This window comes from Mercenaria mercenaria, chromosome 8, assembly GCF_021730395.1.
Source record: "Mercenaria mercenaria strain notata chromosome 8, MADL_Memer_1, whole genome shotgun sequence".
In the NCBI taxonomy this organism is placed as follows: Eukaryota; Metazoa; Mollusca; class Bivalvia; order Venerida; family Veneridae; genus Mercenaria; species Mercenaria mercenaria.
This window is the reverse complement of record NC_069368.1, coordinates 81,930,019-81,948,760: the sequence shown is the minus strand read 5'-3', so window position 1 is coordinate 81,948,760 and position 18,742 is coordinate 81,930,019. Positions and strand designations below refer to the sequence as shown.

At 35.5% G+C, this 18,742-nt stretch overlaps 1 protein-coding gene across 2 annotated transcripts in view; it reads right to left on the bottom strand.

Annotated features, from left to right (window-relative positions):
- The window catches only part of LOC123565983 (furin-like protease kpc-1), an 85,222-nt gene that overhangs the window by 52,036 nt on the left and 14,444 nt on the right, over positions 1–18,742 (bottom strand). For both annotated transcript variants that reach the window (XM_045359742.2, XM_045359743.2), the window contains exons 2-3: positions 16,336–16,440; positions 3,087–3,281 (exon numbers count right to left, since the gene is read on the bottom strand). In XM_045359742.2, the coding sequence (XP_045215677.2) occupies positions 3,087–3,281; positions 16,336–16,440 (300 nt within the window). The remainder of the gene's footprint in view (positions 1–3,086; positions 3,282–16,335; positions 16,441–18,742) is intronic.

Genomic DNA, 18,742 nt, shown 5'->3' with positions numbered 1-18,742 from the left:
TTTGGGACAGCCAAAATGTGGCCCTTACCTGCCAATGGTATTTGTTTGTTTTTGTTTTAATATTTTGTTGTGTTTAACATTGCACCGACACAATTTGAAGTCACATGGCGACTTTTCAGCTTTGATGGTAGCAGAAGACACCAAGTGCCCCTCTGTCAACTATTTCATCTCAAGTGGGCACCTGTATAGAACCACCAACCATCTATAAGCCAGCGGGATGGCTTTCTTACATAAAGAATTCAATGCCCAGAGTGAAGCTTGAACCCACATTGGTGAAGAGCAAGTGAATCGAAGTCAGCCACCTGTATTTATTCAGTTTTATAACTCTGAACATACAAGTTAATAAAATGCACTTCCAATGCTTAAATGATAAATGACACTAGCAGTATGTACAATCAGGTGCACTTTTGAACAGGTCTGACTGTACATTATAAGTACAACAAGACTGGGCAAAAAACTGATGTACTGAAACAGAAACTACAAACAGCTCCCATAGTTCTTGCACTCTCAATTTAAAGTGACATAATTCTAGATTTATGTTCTTTCTTCTCAATAGCGAAACCAGTTCCTATGTTAGAAATTGCAAGCAAATTTATTTCTCTGACTTCTCAGCATGCAAGCATTTGTTTTTTGTACATAAGCCACTAATGTGTACTTAGTGAAATATCTAGGAAAGGCGAATACACCATTACTCATGGGGAATGCTCTTAAAGAAAAACCGTAAAGCTTTACTTTTCGCCTTATACCAAAAAATATCAACCTAAATTATAATCATTTACTGTGTTCATTACTTTTTATAATTTTTTACTTTCTGACAACGCATCAGATAATAAAATGATAAAGAAATATCATAAAATTTAAATCATAAATGATGTATGCCTCTGCACAAAGATATGGTAACCTGTTTCTTCATTTATATACATTTACAATATTTTTTGGCTGAGGTTACAAAATAATTATTATACCAATTTACCAGTGGCAATAAGGACCTGTGTTTACCAAGCATTTTATCAATAACTCATTAAAAACAACTGAAATTGTATTTCCCCCAGCATCTTTATTGTGTTTTCAATAAAATTCCATCCAAACACCAATATTGTATTAAATCACATTTTGCTGATATTTTATTTCTGATCATATTAAAACTTTATTTTAAGTAATAAGCTACAATTAGATTTACAGCTCTTTTACTTATATACTGGACAAAGGTCACTATGAAAATCAAGTTCAGCTACGGGACACAGTGGCCAGCAAGTTATACAGCTATGAGACAGTGGCCAGCAAGTTATACAGCTATGAGACAGTGGCCAGCACGTTGTACAGCTATAAGACAGTGGCCAGCAAGTTGTACAGCTATAAGACAGTGGCCAACAAGTTGTACAGCTATGAGACAGTGGCCAGCAAGTTGTACAGCTATGAGACAGTGCGGCCAGCAAGTTGTACATCTATGAGACAGTGGCCAGCAAGTTGTACAGCTATGAGACAGCGGCCAGCAAGTTGTACAGCTGTAAGACAGTGGCCAGCAAGTTGTACAGCTATAAGACAGTGGCCAGCAAGTTATACATCTATGAGACAGTGGCCAGCAAGTTGTACAGCTATGAGACAGTGGCCAGCAAGTTATACAGCTATGAGACAGTGCGGCCAGCAAGTTGTACATCTATGAGACAGTGGCCAGCAAGTTGTACAGCTATGAGACAGCGGCCAGCAAGTTGTACAGCTATGAGACAGTGGCCAGCAAGTTGTACAGCTATGAGACAGTGGCCAGCAAGTTATACAGCTATGAGACAGCGGCCAGCAAGTTATACAGCTATGAGACAATGGCCAGCAAGTTGTACAGCTATGAGACAGCCGCCAGCAAGTTATACAGCTATGAGACAGTGCGGCCAGCAAGTTGTACATCTATGAGACAGTGGCCAGCAAGTTGTACAGCTATAAGACAGCGGCCAGCAAGTTGTACAGCTATGAGACAGTGGCCAGCAAGTTGTACAGCTATGAGACTGTGGCCAGCAAGTTGTACAGCTATGAGACAGTGGTCAGCAAGTTGTACATCTATGAGACAGTGGCCAGCAAGTTGTACAGCTATAAGACAGTGGCCAGCAAGTTATACAGCTATGAGACAGTGGCCAGCAAGTTATACAGCTATGAGACAGTGGCCAGCAACTTGTACAGCTATAAGACAGTGGCCAACAAGTTATACAGCTATGAGACAGTGGCCAGCAAGTTATACAGCTATGAGACAGTGGCCAGCAAGTTATACAGCTATGAGACAGTGGCCAGCAAGTTATACAGCTATGAGACAGTGGCCAGCAACTTGTACAGCTATAAGACAGTGGCCAACAAGTTGTACAGCTATGAGACAGTGGCCAGCAAGTTATACAGCTATGAGACAGTGGCCAGCAAGTTATACAGCTATGAGACAGTGGCCAACAAGTTGTACAGCTATGAGACAGTGGCCAACAAGTTATACAGCTATGAGACAGTGGCCAGCAAGTTATACAGCTATGAGATAGTGGCCAGCAAGTTATACAGCTATGAGACAGTGGCCAGCAAGTTGTACAGCTATGAGACAGTGGCCAACAAGTTATACAGCTATAAGACAGTGGCCAGCAAGTTATACAGCTATGAGACAGTGGCCAACAAGTTGTACAGCTATACAGCTATGAGACAGTGGCCAGCAAGTTGTACAGCTATGAGACAGTGGCCAACAAGTTATACAGCTATGAGACAGTGGCCAGCAAGTTATACAGCTATGAGACAGTGGCCAACAAGTTGTACAGCTATAAGACAGTGGCCAACAAGTTGTACAGCTATGAGACAGTGGCCAACAAGTTGTACAGCTATAAGACAGTGGCCAACAAGTTGTACAGCTATGAGACAGTGGCCAACAAGTTATACAGCTATGAGACAGTGGCCAGCAAGTTGTACAGCTATAAGACAGTGGCCAACAAGTTGTACAGCTATGAGACAGTGGCCAACAAGTTGTACAGCTATAAGACAGTGGCCAACAGCTATAAGACAGTGGCCAACAAGTTATACAGCTATAAGACAGTGGCCAACAAGTTGTGAGTGTAACAATGTATACTCACATAATACCACATTTTGCTGAACAGCTCATCATTGAAGTGGAGATCTTTTTTCCGATTCATTAATTCTCGCTTGTGATTCAATAATTCTCGCTTATAAATACTGTTGGATTTCAGGAGTTGCGCTGTATCTACTTCAACTGGAACAAAATCTCTCTTCTTTCGTGTCAATATCTGCTGTTGTTCAAACCACTGCACCTGTAAATATAAGATATTAAATTTTGTCAAACACTGCTTTAGAACAGTCTTTTTCCTCAAATGCTCATTATATTAAGTTTAACCCTTACCCTGCTGAATTTCTATAATGAACTTGTCCATCTTTCAATTTGGACAGTACCATTAACTGTTAAAAGGGGGGCTTACCAAAAGGATACTGGCTGAATAGCGAACAGTGCAGATCTGTGCAGTCTGATCATGATCTACACTGGTCGTAAAGGCAGAACCAGTCGTATCCAGCATGATAAGGGTTAAGGAAGTACTTAACATTTATCAGTGTCAGCATTCAGTCTCAAATCCTTAAACACTATAGTCACAATTTTAATTCCCTACAGATAAATATGGTACACAGCCCAAATTAAATTTATCTTGTAAATGCTTTTAGAAAAGTTTTTCCTTTACAATATTTATAAATAATAATTCTTTTAAACAGTTACGGCAAAATTGTATCATAAGGCTCATTTTTCATAAATATGATACTATCAAACGTTCAACAGGGCAAGTTGCATTGATTATGTAATCACCAAGCTACTATCTTGTACAATATTAACACTGCAGTCTGAAAACAAAAGGTATCGAGAAATGTAACATTTCTAGTACATGCACATGAAAGACTTTAACTTAAGCTATCTCTTTAGAATAGACTGTTACATATCCGTGTTTAGTCACTTGTTTGTTATTATCAAACATCCCCATTGCTTGTTAACCACAAAGGTAACACGGCAGGTAACAACATTGTCTGTGATATCAGACTGGCCATGTCAGTGTTACAACAGGATGTGTTCATAAAACTGTGTGTAAAAGATTCTTAACCTTAGTTTTTGTTTATATTAATTTGTTTCAAAAAGCTTGTGGTTCTTATCTTTAGAATGATCTAATACTGCGGCCTTACTAGTGGGAGTTTGAGGACAGACTGCCTCCAAGAATGATTAAGCTTTGTTTAAAACAGGTGATTGGCATCAGAATGCTTCCTTGCTCTCAGAAACAACCAGTCCGTGCGGCTCCCATCTTAGGCAATAGTCACTCTATCATTAGTGACTCAAACTCCTATAGTTCATATGATCTACAGCAGATTTCATTATGCTTTCCACAGTTGAGTTGCTAAAATCCTTAAAGATAACTGGAGCATTTTGCTAATCCCTTTTTGACCTTGAGTGAAGGATGTTTCACTGTACATGTACTAATTAGATACACCTTGTCCTGCAAGACACCCTGGACTGTCTGGCTGGATGTGAGGGCATATAAAACAGAAATATTGCTATAGTAACCATAAGGATTGCTTAATCCTCGTTTCATTCTTAAATTGAAAAATAACTAAAATTCTAAAGTAAATTACCATAGAAGATAACAGACTTGTTTCAAAAGTAAAGTTAAAACAGGTTCCAACATTAAATTAACCATGAAGCATGCAATGTACTGTCTGCTACATGGATTCTCTACTTAAATTTCTACGGATTTACAGGTGAATTAACTGCATGATATTTAAACACCAAACCTAAAAAAGGGGAAGCAAATAAGATTTTCTAGAAATGACGTAAAGTTTGTAAGAAAAGACTGCATTTTTCTCTGGTTTTCTAGCTTATTTCAGTTTTTAATGAAAGATGCTGAAGTTTCAATTTTGTTTGTATACAGTTTCACTGGGATGCATGTTTTCATCCCATGATTAAAATTAGGTTTAGATCTAAGAATATGCCAGTTCCAGAAATACTGCGTTAATTCTCTCCACGATTTTGTCACAGCTGGGCTCTCAGGAATCACAGCCGGATACACCTTATAGCAGCCAATGGCAGAATACTCATACAATTCATTTCAGTTAATAGCTATGAGATAAATCATTTTAAAGAATGAAAACCATTATAGCATCCTTCAAAACAGATCAAAACAAGAGGCGATTAATACCCTCAGATTACCCTTTGATACAGGGAAAGTACAATGTAGTGATCAAGACCTTTGATCATCAAGTGTGACCCTGACCTTGGACCATCAAGTGTGACCCTGACCTTGGACCATCAAGTGTGACCCTGACCTTGGACCTAGTGACATGTGTTGTACACTCAGCTATTAGTTCAGATCAGGTTAACATTTGATGCTAGTTTTATGAAACTAGCTAAGAACAGACAGGAGCGAAACCATTGAAGGATGGACCTACAGATGGACTGTCGAAGGGATGGACATGCGTGAATTCCATATAGCCCCCATATATTTTAACGAAGAATTTTGTAAGTTTTCTACAAAAGTACAATTTGATTTAGTCACTTCAGAGTTAAATTTATTGACTTGTCTGTTGATTACAAAATCAGCATTAATTTTATGGCTCAATAGTTATACCACACAGTGATGTTATGTTTTCCTATTGAAAAATGTTGAGATATCTTATTTTTAATTCATTTAATGTTTTTTTGATATCATTTTCATTGTATCTTTTTCATTTTGATGCCATGTACAAGTCAATTTCACTTCAATTATATTAAATGCTTCATCTGCAGGTTTGCCAGCTTTGTCAGCAGATTCCTTCATACAGAGTCCCCTGTTACTCTGTCAAACCACAGCATTAGATACATTTATTATTACTTATAATATTTGCATGTGCATAAAACACATTGATTGTGTATTCTATTATATATTTTACTAACTTTTGAAGAAAAATTTTACAATAAGCAAGAAATTTTCATTTTATCTCTCATAAGAATATATGAATTCACATAACTCTGTATTAAAGATGAAAATTATAGCAAAGAAAATACTATTAGGGGCTCTAGTCTATTGAAAGCTTTTAAGGACACATTGCAGTGGCTGTATAAAATCTACTGCCAAGAGTCAACCACTTTTCATTTGTCATATTTTCGCTTTTGCTTTAAAATTGTAGTGTTAACGGTACATAAAACCGATGCAACCTGGTGATGTACTGATGAATGAAGTTTTAGATAACAGTGACAGTAGAAGTCAAACCCTGGAGACTTTCATTATGTAAATATAGTTAAGTAGGTTTAATACTGTTGCTCACTAATGGAAAGATCTTAACAAAGATTAGTCTTTGCTAGGTTTGGTAATACAAATCACCTTTTCTTCTGTAAATTATTGGTTATTTGCCTGAAGCCAATATGAAAAGCTACAACTTCTAATATGGTGTTTATCCTCAAATGTCAACAAGGTGAGAACCACTGGCTGAGGCAAATGTGCCTGTCAGTTCTGAGGATCATAAGGTCAAAGCATTATTATTCTGAAATTATTAGGAGACTAGGAGGAAAGTAAATTGTAAATAGACAGCACCATCATATAAAATGTCCATCTGATTCACTTCACATAATAAGTGACCATGACCTCTCACTTATTAACAAAAAGCTCAAGATCAACTGAGCTGTCTATGGTGTACGGTATGTTCTATTTAACTAACTGTCACTGTAACTAGAACCTTTGACCTACAGTACTAAAAATTAGTAGGGGTCATTCACTGCCCATAAGCGATGTGCCTGCAAAGTTTGAAGGTCAACACTGAGCAGAAAAGATTTTTACATTACCAGTCACTGTGACCACAGCGATATAAATTAACAGTCAGCTTGACTCGGAACTGCCAATATTTAGGAGCCCAATCTAAAATGTGGTGGCGTAACTATTTGATAAAATATATTACACTTAAAAATTGGCCTATTATACATATTTAATTGTTTTACAGTGCCAATAATTGTCACCATTGTTACTGAAATTAGTATTTTTTTATTGATGAACCTTTTATATCATCAAACACAATCATCATCACCATTATGCTTGATAAACATCAATTTTATGGAAATGTTAACTGATTGGAATATCAATATTTAACTGAGGCTGTGTTATGCATGTAGCCAATTCTGATATGTGCACACAACGCCTAAGACGGACTACTCATTAATGACAATTGTCCATTTTTCAAGGAAAGTCCTATAATATTATGTTGCAATTTTGATTTTTCATGAATATTGTTGTTCACCACAGCGATCAGACTAAAAGATATGCAAAACTTTGCATTCCATCAAAACTCTACAACTAATTAACAATCCACACCAGACTCTTTATCTGGGTGCAGGCATTAGATGTTATTTAGAGTCAAGTATGCTGATTGGACTGAGTACCGTATTTATCAGTATTTTAATTGGTTGACTATATCTCATACAAAACATTTAGTTAGAATTCTAAATATATTGCAGCTTGCCTGGTAGGCAATTTAATGCCACGAAAGAGTGAATTTGACACCTCTGACTAAGAATTAGAAGGGCGTAAGTGGAAAATCATAGTTTTCGGCAAAATGAAAAAAACTGTCTATGACAGATACACCCTTCTAATTCTATAGAATTAACAGAAGGGCGTAAGTGGACCCTTCGGGTACAAAATTTAAGTGCAGATACTCCCTTCTATTACTATGATTCTGAAAAACTTTTTATTTACTCTCTTTTATTATTGGTGAATTTGGTCATCACAGCAGTTTGTAACAAAAAAGAATTTCTAATAGGATCATGCCCCTTGTATGTATATGTAGTTTCAAAAAATATATAATTCATAAAAGGGCGTAACTAACACTTATACCCTTGTTATTCTGGGGCGTCGAATTGTTCAGCTCAAAACCTTTCACCTACTGGCACCAAAATCAATACAGTTCTTTACTGCCAACTGGCAATAATTAACACTACAAAGTTTACTAGTCATACATCAAATTGCTTTAAGAAATATGAAAGGAAACAGTTTTTATCTTAACAGTCTGTGTGACCTTGATCTTTGACCGTAAGCCCACAACATCAATAGGATTAATGCACTTCCATGCATGGCTCATGTGACAACCAAGTTTGAGGAAAGTACATCTTAAGGCTGGCAGAACTAGTTTATGTACTAACAGTCACTGTAACCTTGACCTTTGTCCCCTGCAGTCTCAAAATTGATAGGGGTTATGTAATGCCTACGAGCAATATGCATATCAAGTTTTTGGATCAAACTAGAGATATTAAGCAGAAACAACCTTTTTTTTTTTTAGTGTCCTTGACCCAAGTATCCCCAATTGCAATCCCAACTCTCACGTACACCTAAGCTGTTTATTTAGTCTTATTAACCTTTAGTTTCACCACTATATATCATTCCAAACTATAAAGTTACTCAGCTGAAACTGTATTCTATTTTAAGTGATGGTGACCTTGACCTTGATCAGAGTGACCCCAATTTTAATGCAATCCCAACTTTGTCTCAATCAAAATTACCTACACACCAATTAAATTACAACAGGTCCATAAAAAGTTCTCCAGTAGAAATCTGTTCGACACCTGCACTCCCACCCCCCACCCCCACTCCCCCATCCGACAAAACAACATACTTCATTCTAATCATAATAATTTTTTTTGAAACTTGTCTGCTATTTTTTTCCTTTCTTAAGTTATAATGGGCTAAATGATTTTTGTACTGATAGCCATATGCTTAAAGTTCATTAATATAAAAAAGCTTGTGTTTTTCTTCAAACATGATTACAATAACTGTCAACATCTGCTGCAATACGATACTTATTTTGTTGATGCAAATAAAGTGTTCAGAATGGATCCATGTATATATGACATTAAACTTATCAGTCAACTTCTGTTTCTCTCAATTGTTCTTGAAAAATTAAATCTAGAGATACAAGAGCTGTCTGAGAAGACAACATGCTCAATTATTCTGATGCTGGACAGTGAATCTGAGGTAACTAGAGCTATCACTGGAAAGATTAATACCCTTGTAATACTGCTTTGTCAGTGGAAACAACAAATTCCATGTTTGTGGTTTCTAAATGAACAATATAAAGAAAACTGGTGGTGGTGTGGATAGGAGGTGGGGGAGGGGGGTGAAAGTGTCCATTTTTTCATCCATCCCTGAAAAAATTCAACATAAAAAGGGGGCATATCTTAAACACGAATCAATATGTGCATGATTTATGGCCCTTGTGTCATTATAAGATGTAGGTAATGATGTATTTCAAGTTGGAAGCAAATCTATCTAGTAATAACTGATTAAATTTAGTTAAACTTGACTCAGTGTTTGACGTGTTTGTCACTTTTATTATTTCCCAGTTTTAGTAATAACTGAGATAAAAGTGAGATGCTTCAAAACTTTAACCAAGGCTCTTTGACAGCTTTGTAAAGACTAGATAAAAATATGGTTTTATTTTATCATTAATTATGAACAAATCAATCTTTAAACTGTTCTATGAATGGTTTAAATAGTTGTAATGAGCAAATATAATTAGAACATCAATTACCGAGCATGCATCCTGAAATTTCAAATTAACCAATCAATTTTCTTAATATTTTTTAAGACTGTAACACACAGATCTGCAATTTCAAGAAATAACACTTCTGCATGACTGCACTGTGTTTAATGTAAGTGCTTATAATTATTCACTGATTTGGAAGCAAAAATATTGCCCAATATCATTACTTTTTCTAAGTTTTAATATGGTTACTTACAAGAGTATTGCACCAACCTTTTTTATTTGTATGCAGATGCAAAAATCAACAAAGTTTAACCATGAATTACTAACGCTTAAGGGTGCATCAATAATATAGTCAGTAGATAAAGTGATATTTATATTGACATAAAATTTATTACTTTCCTTCCAGTGAAAATAAATGTTCCGCAGCTTAACCAACAAGGACACATCAATATTATCTCATTTAGCAGAATAACTGGGAGGAGACATTTTCACTCAGAAACAAATAAATGTCTAGCAAAGATATATTTAAAGACAGCTGATGCCACATATTGTCTAATATTTTTCTTGTCAGCAGAAATAAATGACTTACATCTTTAAGTAAAATGACATATTCATTGCCACATCACAGACAGCAGCTGTTAAATAAAATTTACACAACATCTCTCACCTGTTTTATTAATTGTTTTTTACAAATTACATGTTAAGCATGTTAAGCATGCACATAATATTCCATTTTAATTATTATCTGTTACAGTAATATTAAAGTCTTTTTTGTAATCAAAACTGTTAAAGTGGTGTTTAATTACAGTGCCATAAAGTGGAGGGCATTTTACTTTGATATAGCCATCAGTCACTCCCTTGTAACAAACTAAAGAGGAGTCATGTTTTAGGAAATAGTTATAGTTCATGTGAAGATGTTGTTTAACCTTTAGCCTGCTGGCGGCAACTCTGTCTTTGCGACCAGTGGCTGTGCAGACCAAGATCAGCCTGCTCGCAGCAACTCTGCCTTTGCGACCAGCGGCTGTGCAGACCGAGATCAGCCTGCTGATCATGGTCTGCACTGTTCGCTATTCAGTCAGTATTGAGTAAATTTTCAGTGAACACCGTCGTACTGCCCAAATTGAATGACAGACCAGTCCATTTTAGAAATTTAGCAGGCTAAATTAGATATTACACCTGGTATTAATGCTTCAGTATATCCTGATCATTTTGCGTAAGGCGTATAAAAAAGTTGTTTGTTTCCGGTATTCTGACTTACCCTAAATTACTGGCCCGACCCTAAATGTTTTTATGGCCTTGGAGAATATTTTTTTAACAAAAAGTTGCAAAACTGACCTTTTTATGCTTTAAACATGGTCAGTGATGTCAGAAATCAACTTACTGATGTTCTAAAGGCATTATCTCCTTCTTTGAATTGTTTTCATTTTTTGACACAAAAATAATTTCCGAAAAGTCTCACCTAATAAAAAAAAATTCCCCAAAACAACAAATTGCCAACCTACCTAGCTACCCTAATTTTTTTTAGCATGTTACCAGAAACAAAGAATTTTTTTTAGGCCTAATGTAACGTACTTTTAATTGCAATTAAACCTTCCATCAAGTTTGGAATATATCAGTGACAGTACAATCATGCTTGACTTTCTTTCTATTTAAAACAGTAGGACTCTGATATACTGACAACTGCCTTCTCTTTGCCAATTAATATGGCAGACTTTAGACAAGTAACTTTGCTGATATAACTAGGAAACCACTTAGTTACATTGTCATCTCAATATTTAAAGAATGTAAAAGATGATTAATACAAGAAATGAGTTATTTTTGTTGATGGAGGAATCAATTTATAGTTTTTAAAAAAAGGATGCCAAGGTATATTATTTTTTAGAATATCCATTTTCACTAATATTGAGACTCTAACCAATGTCAAGTTGGCAAAAGTCTGTAATTGATATATTATACAAAATTACCTTATTTTTCCAAGGTGAACAAGAGTGCCAGACTGTCACAAAATACGCCCATCATCGAAATTGGCCTAATTCAAGGGCCATAATCCAAAAGTGCATGGGGCAATTTGGGTGGTTATCAAACTTGGCCGAGACATTACTATGCCCGCAAACATTGTCAGCAAGTTTGGTGAAGATCGGATGAAAACTGTTCGACTTAGAGAGCGGACAAAGCTAAATTTGCAGTTTTTCGAGTCATTCAAGGGCCATAATCTAAGAGTGCCTGGGGCGATTTGGTTGGTTATCGAGCTTAGCCGAGATATTATGCCCACAAACATTGTCAGCAAGTTTGGTGAAGATCGGATGAAAATTGTTCGACTTAGAGAGAGGACAAAGCTAAATTCGCTGTTTTTCACACCATTCCACAGCATGATCACAATAGCTCATCATGAGCACTCCGTGTTCAGATAAGCATTCGAAATTTTCACATGAAAGACCTTTGATCTACTGCCCTCCAAATCAATAGGGGTCATCTACTGGTCATGACCAACCTTTCTATCAACTTTCATGATCCTAGACCCAAGCGTTCTCAAGTTATCGTCCATAAACGGTTTACTAGTAACTGTTCCGGGTCACTGTGAACTTGACCTTTGACCTACTGATGTCAAAATCAATAGGGCTCATCTGCTGGTCATGATCAACCTCCCTATCAACTTTCATGATCCTAGGCCAAAGCGTTCTGAAGTTATCATCAGGAAACCATTAAACTGTTCCAGGTCCTTGTAACCTTGATCTTTGACCTACTGACCTCAGAATCGAACTTGACCTGTATTTTATGATGTTACACATGTGTACCAAAATTTATGATCCTAGGCCTAAGCATTCTCAAGTTATCATCCGGAAACCATTTAACTGTTCCGGGTCATTGTGACCTTGACCTTTGAACAACTGACCTGAAAGTCGATTTTGACCTGTATTTTATGATGTTACACCTGTGTAACAAAAATTATTCAAATCTGTCAAGCCTTTCATGACTTATTGTCCGGAAACCATGAAAACCAACAGACTGATGGACAGACAGGCAAGCTCTCCTATATACCCCCAAACTTCATTTTGTCAGGGTATAATGATGAAAAAATTGTGTTAATAATATGATGTAACAGATATCAAATATTTATACCACTGAACCATGATGACCTGATACACACAGGTAATACGGACACTCTACACTGTGCTATAACAAAAGCTTTTATGGCATGGCAGTGTAGGTACTCACTTATGGAACCATTTTGTGACAGTTATATGTGCAGAGTAATCCAGATCATAGATTTATTCATTATTTATCAAAATGCCAATTTTGTGTTAACAAACTTTATACTGTAGATACCCATGTATAATGCGCACCCGTGTATAATGCGCACCCCTGATTTGGGCCCAAAATCCTGGGAAAAAAACATTTTTGGTCAATTTTGAGGTGGATGGAAAACGAAAGTAGAGTTTACATTGACACCGGTTATAAATTTTATCTCCGCGGCAGAGAGCAGCATCGGTCTCACGGTACTATCGATTTTTGTTTTCTCGAAAATAAAACCAGTAAAATATTGTTTTATTTGTTGTTTTACCTTTTTAATTAACAATTTTGAATAAATAAACAGCAGCTGATTCAATATTTTGGAATGGTATCTTTCAAAATGACATGAGCTTCTTAATTCAAACCAATAACAAAAGGTGTGATAGTCTTTTTGTCACGATCAAATAGCCAGTAATTACCGGCAATTAACGTGTCACCTTGTGTCAATTATGTTGTTCACAGTTTGATCTCGGTTAAAGATAATTCTCGATCTTTAATTAGTATCATAATTTTTGTGATTTATTAACATTTCTTTCATCAAAATACTATTAAATTTATATGAAATTAATTTTGTTTGAAAGAAAAATAAACCATTCGATCTATTATGGAACGTAACGGCAATCTTAGATTTTAGCGCTGAAGTAAGCGCGGGGAGTAGCATCCCTTTAACAAGAGCTGTCCATAAGACAGCCAAGCTTGACTATTCGAAATATTGTCCCAGAGGCAGGAAAATATTACCTAAAAAAGGTTAAATATCAAAAGAGTTTTAAGTTCAAAAGGGGGAATAATTTGACCAAAATGCATATCAGTTATGGGACTTGCTGCTATCAACTAGTTTTATAACCCCTAAGGCACATGTGAAGTTTCAATTCAATATCTGCATTAGTTTTGGAGATAGAAACTCGCATGTAAAACTTTAACCAGAATTTTCAAAGTCCAAAAGGGGGCATAGTTTGCTCAAAATACATGTCAGAGTTATGGGACTTGACCCAGAGAGGTTGGTAATTGACCTAGAAAAAGAAAAAATAAGTTTCAAAGCTATATGCCTTTAATTGATGGCTGTATGTACTTGCATGCAAAAACTTAACCAAGGTGTGACGCTGACACCGACGCCGACGCCAGGGTGAGTAGAATAGCTAGACTATTCTTCGAATAGTCGAGCTAACAAAATGGCGCACATCGGTAACAAACTTGTTTTGAAGTTGGAAAATTGTCTATACCTGTGTATTATGCGCACCCACGATTCGGGGCGGTCCCGGGGGTAAAAAAACTGCACATTATAAATGGGTATCTACGGTAACTTAGTTTTCTCAGCACTTTAATTTGGTCAAAACTGCCCAAATTTCTCTTACATGTTTTTTAGAATCTGAACTTACAAACTAGCAGTACAAGAGAAATACATCCTCACCAAATCCTTTATATTTGCCATTTTAGCAGCTGCCAAATGATGATCAAAGACATCGAGCTTTGTCCAAATTTCAATTTTCTGGTTAGAAAATTATAGGTATAATAGGGTTGTTATAACAGTAGCTCGATCTGTGATGCTGTATTTGACTCTAGTGGATTTTGCCAGATCAGATCTCACGAGGCACGCAAACGCCAAGTGTGATCCGACCTTACAAAATCCACGAGAGCCAAATACAAAATCCCAGATCTAGCTACTGTATGAAAGTTTTATTATACACCTCTACCTTTTTGTTTGTTGTTTTGTTATTGAACGAAATTTTCAATGTTTATCAATATTAAAATGGAATTAAGTGAAGTTTGTATGTGCGCTATTTATAGAACTGTGTCCTGAATCGCTCACCTGTCCACACGCAACCCAGTTCATTGTGGCTAAGTTTCATTGAAAACCATCAAGTAGGTCACAAGGATTTTCTATTTTTAGACCTACTGACCTAGTTTTGGACCCCACATGACCCAGTTTCGAACTTAACCCAGATATCATCAAGATGAACATTCTGACCAACTTTCATAAAGATCCCATGAAAAATGTAACCTCTAGAGTGGTCACAAGCAAAAGTTTACGCACGGACGCACTGACGCCGGACGCCGTGCGATCACTAATGCTCACCTTGTCACTTTGTGACAGGTGAGCTAAAAACTAAATACCTCCCTGCATCAGGCAAGTTCATTAGTATTCACTGTTAATCAGTATTTATAATGACTAAAATCATTTATTCATTCCTAGACAAAAAGTCCATGGTTTACATTAAATTTTACTTGATAGTCGATACCAATGCAAATATAGATAGCAGCCCATTACCAAACAACTGTACTACAAAGGTTGAAATGTCTGAAATAAAGCTTTCATGAAAATATATTAATGATTTGTTTGGATAAGTTTTGTCACATATTTGACCTTAATTTCCCTAAAAAATAAATATAGCTGGGTGAAACTGCAATCTGTCTAACACCAAGGCTATTACAGCTTGGCAATAAAACACAAAGAGAGGAGCTATTGTGAAATACTTCTATGAATATTTCATAAAGGTTATATACCCTTGAACATATTAGACAATAACATCAATTAATAATTAATTAACTTGACAGTGATAAACAAGGAAGTATTGAACCACTCTGAAAACACTTGTTTACGTCACACTGTACACATTTAGCATTTTATCATGCAGTAATTTGGTTTGATCTTTATTTAGCTAACTGACCTACTACAGTGACAGCCAATAACTATTTTAAAACACAAATCTACCCATTTAAATATCTGCTCTTCCTGTCAGAAGAAATACATATACTTATATATTTGTAAACTCGCAATACAAGAGCTTTTAAATCAGTTTTCAATACTGGTTCCCAGTGCTTCCTTGGGGAGGCAACAAATAAAATAAAGCTATTACGGTGTGTCAAATATGCTAAAATCCTCTCAGAAAAGAAGAAGTCTAAAACTAAAATCTTTGTTCCATATACTGCTTAAGATGATGTCTATTATATAGTATTAAAAGGAAACCAAACTCCGATATTAAACACACTAATAAATGTCACATTACATTACATCATGCTAAATTTTGAGATACTTTTTTTCCCTAGACAAAGAGAAAAGCAACAATCCCTGACTGACCCTATCACAACTGGAATTTTCCATGGCACTGCTACCAGCAACAATGTGAAATATGACTTTAAATATAAAAGACATATGACTATAAAAGACACAAGCGGACAAAATTCTCTAAAATAAAAAGCCTAGTGTTATGATTTATCTGTATCTGATTCTGAACAATTATTTTAATTCCATTAAATGTAGAGTATTACAGTCACAGAAAACAGGTTTCTAAAACCTCTTTCATATCTCTTTACCCAACAACCAAGCCAGTCATAACTTACATAATCCTAGCATGTCCCCACATGTACACTGAAGTTGAGAAGTGCTTTGACTCTAAACTGAGTATGAGCCAGATATTTCAAAAATTCAGTTAAACTTTATGAAACATTTGGTTGTTAATTTACAATGTCTTTTTCTGTTTCTCACAGCTGATTACAAAATTCAAATCCAGTGCATATTCAGAATATTTAGTATAGTCTTACCTGTGGATGTGATGACAGTTTCACATGATGTTCTTCATTCCTTGAAGCAGACCTACGATGAACATGTGGGTGCTCAAATAAATAGTGATCCTCTAATGACCCAATCTAAAAATAGAACAGATACAAAATAATATTAAACAGTGAAATTATTATTAATAGTGAGGGTTCATTGTCATGGACATTGTTTCATAGTTGCAGTAATCCATGAAATAAATCCCAATAAGAAAGTCCCGAATCCATAAAAAATGCTGTGAAAATTAAATGATCTGCTAGTATATCATTACTATGTAGGGATGATGAGAGAAGATTTAGTAAAACAATGAAGAGTATACTTTTCTCAATTCAAAAACTGTGACCCCAAACTTTATGTCAACAATAACAGTATACTGCATGGACTACTGGACAGGTGTCATTCTTGAAACTACAGACAACTACTTCATCACAATGCTTTGCCTTACAGATTCGGCTTATCAGGATGGCATGTTTTATGACATTTTATAGTTGTCATCCTTCTATCGGGACAGGACAGCAACAATCGAAAGTTATCACACTGTCTCTAAACATCCTATTATTTGTCTACACAATGTCCTTTCTATTGCAGAGTCTGTTTAAGGCAATGCCATTATGACAGCTGAACAATTTGTATGTCTTTTCAGAAATGATTACTGACTGACAATGATACTGCCAAATCAATACATTGAACTGCATGCTGCTATGTTTCAGTTACATTTTATTCTACCAGCCTCAAAGAAGCACTGTCATACTTTTTCCTGTTCTTGCCTTGAGCATGCGTTTTCTTGGAGATATTTTTGTATTTTATGGACAGGAATGCCTATACCAGTCATAAAGATCCAAACTAGACTTTAATATTAACAGCCATGAACACACACTATCAACACAAAAAATCATAAATTTGTCCAAGGCCATAAAATGAAGACAATTCAAATATAAACAGCCAGGAACACTCAAACATAACAGCCAAGAATAAGTTGGTACATTCATAGTGTGCAAATCTATGCAATGTTTCTCTTGTTCACAAACAACAAAACAAAAGTAACAAAAGTATGTCCATACAGATTTAGGACAGTCTTGAACTTTTTTTATTTTCATGCTACATGTGTGCATATCAATACTACTTCAACAATTTAACGCTCTTCCTATTTTATTAGTTACATTGTTCTACTTATAATAAAGTCTGTTGAAGATTTCCTTCCAATGATTTTAATAGTTCGGATTTTTTTTTTTGGGCAAGTAGCCACAACAACATTAAAATGCCCTTCTGACAGCTTAAAGAACTAAATTATTTACCTGGACCCAGATATGACAATCATAATGCAACTCACAGACACTATATTTATTTTCTGACTGTCCCTTCAATTGAGTTATCATTTATGGCAAATACGTGAACCCATTTTTTTTTTTACCTAACCAGCGCATTACCGCAACATCTGCACACTGACTCTCATGAGCAACTGATTTTTGAGTATTTCTTTTAAAGACGCTCGCTACAGTTTCATATTTTTTTTCTCAATAATAGATTTTGATGAAATGTTTTATATTAAAAAATCTTGTTATGATGTACTGAAAAATGAAATAAAAATACTAGGTCACCAACTTTGTTTCAATTTAATTTGCCCCTAGATATGGTGCTATTTTAAACATTTTTCAAAATTTCTGTAATCCTAAAATATATTTCCTTAAAATACAATAATCAGCATAAATTTGATTATCTAAGCATTTTTATAACGAAAAACAATATATCTATTTAAAACATGCTCAGAGGAATCAAACGAACATGATTTTGTAAAGAAAGGAATACTTGTTCGGCAGACTCAAGGGCTATTTTTGCATATTTTTGTCAATTTTAAGTTGGTACTTCTGCTATTTTATCGAGTTTCACATAATAGAATTTAATCAAACTCTGCACATACCTTTGGTTATGTCTACCTAATCTAAAACAAAAAGAAAATTGATAGGTCACCGTATTAGATTTCGCTTAAATCAAATTAAAACGAGGTGGGGTGTGGCGGGCATTTATACAACGCAGGTTGGTACGAAATACTCATTCAGTGTTTGAGCAAATGACTTAGAAATATATATATAAAATTATCAAGCGGCAGATTTCTTAATAAGCGGATTTTAAGGCGTTTCTGAAGCATTTTGATGGCATAGAACGATGAAAGTTTCCGTTCTTTATTTTTTAACAAAACCTATAGTTTACGAATCTACGGTACGGGTACGGTATGGGATTAGAAACAGCTGTGACTCAATGCAGAGTCTGAGCGCTGGTATAAATAACAGACTCCAGTATATGTCGGATTGACGCAATTTGAACTAAATGTATATATTTTGTAACCATGGTGATACTTACCCTTACCTTTAGTCAGTATATTATACATTCTGTACA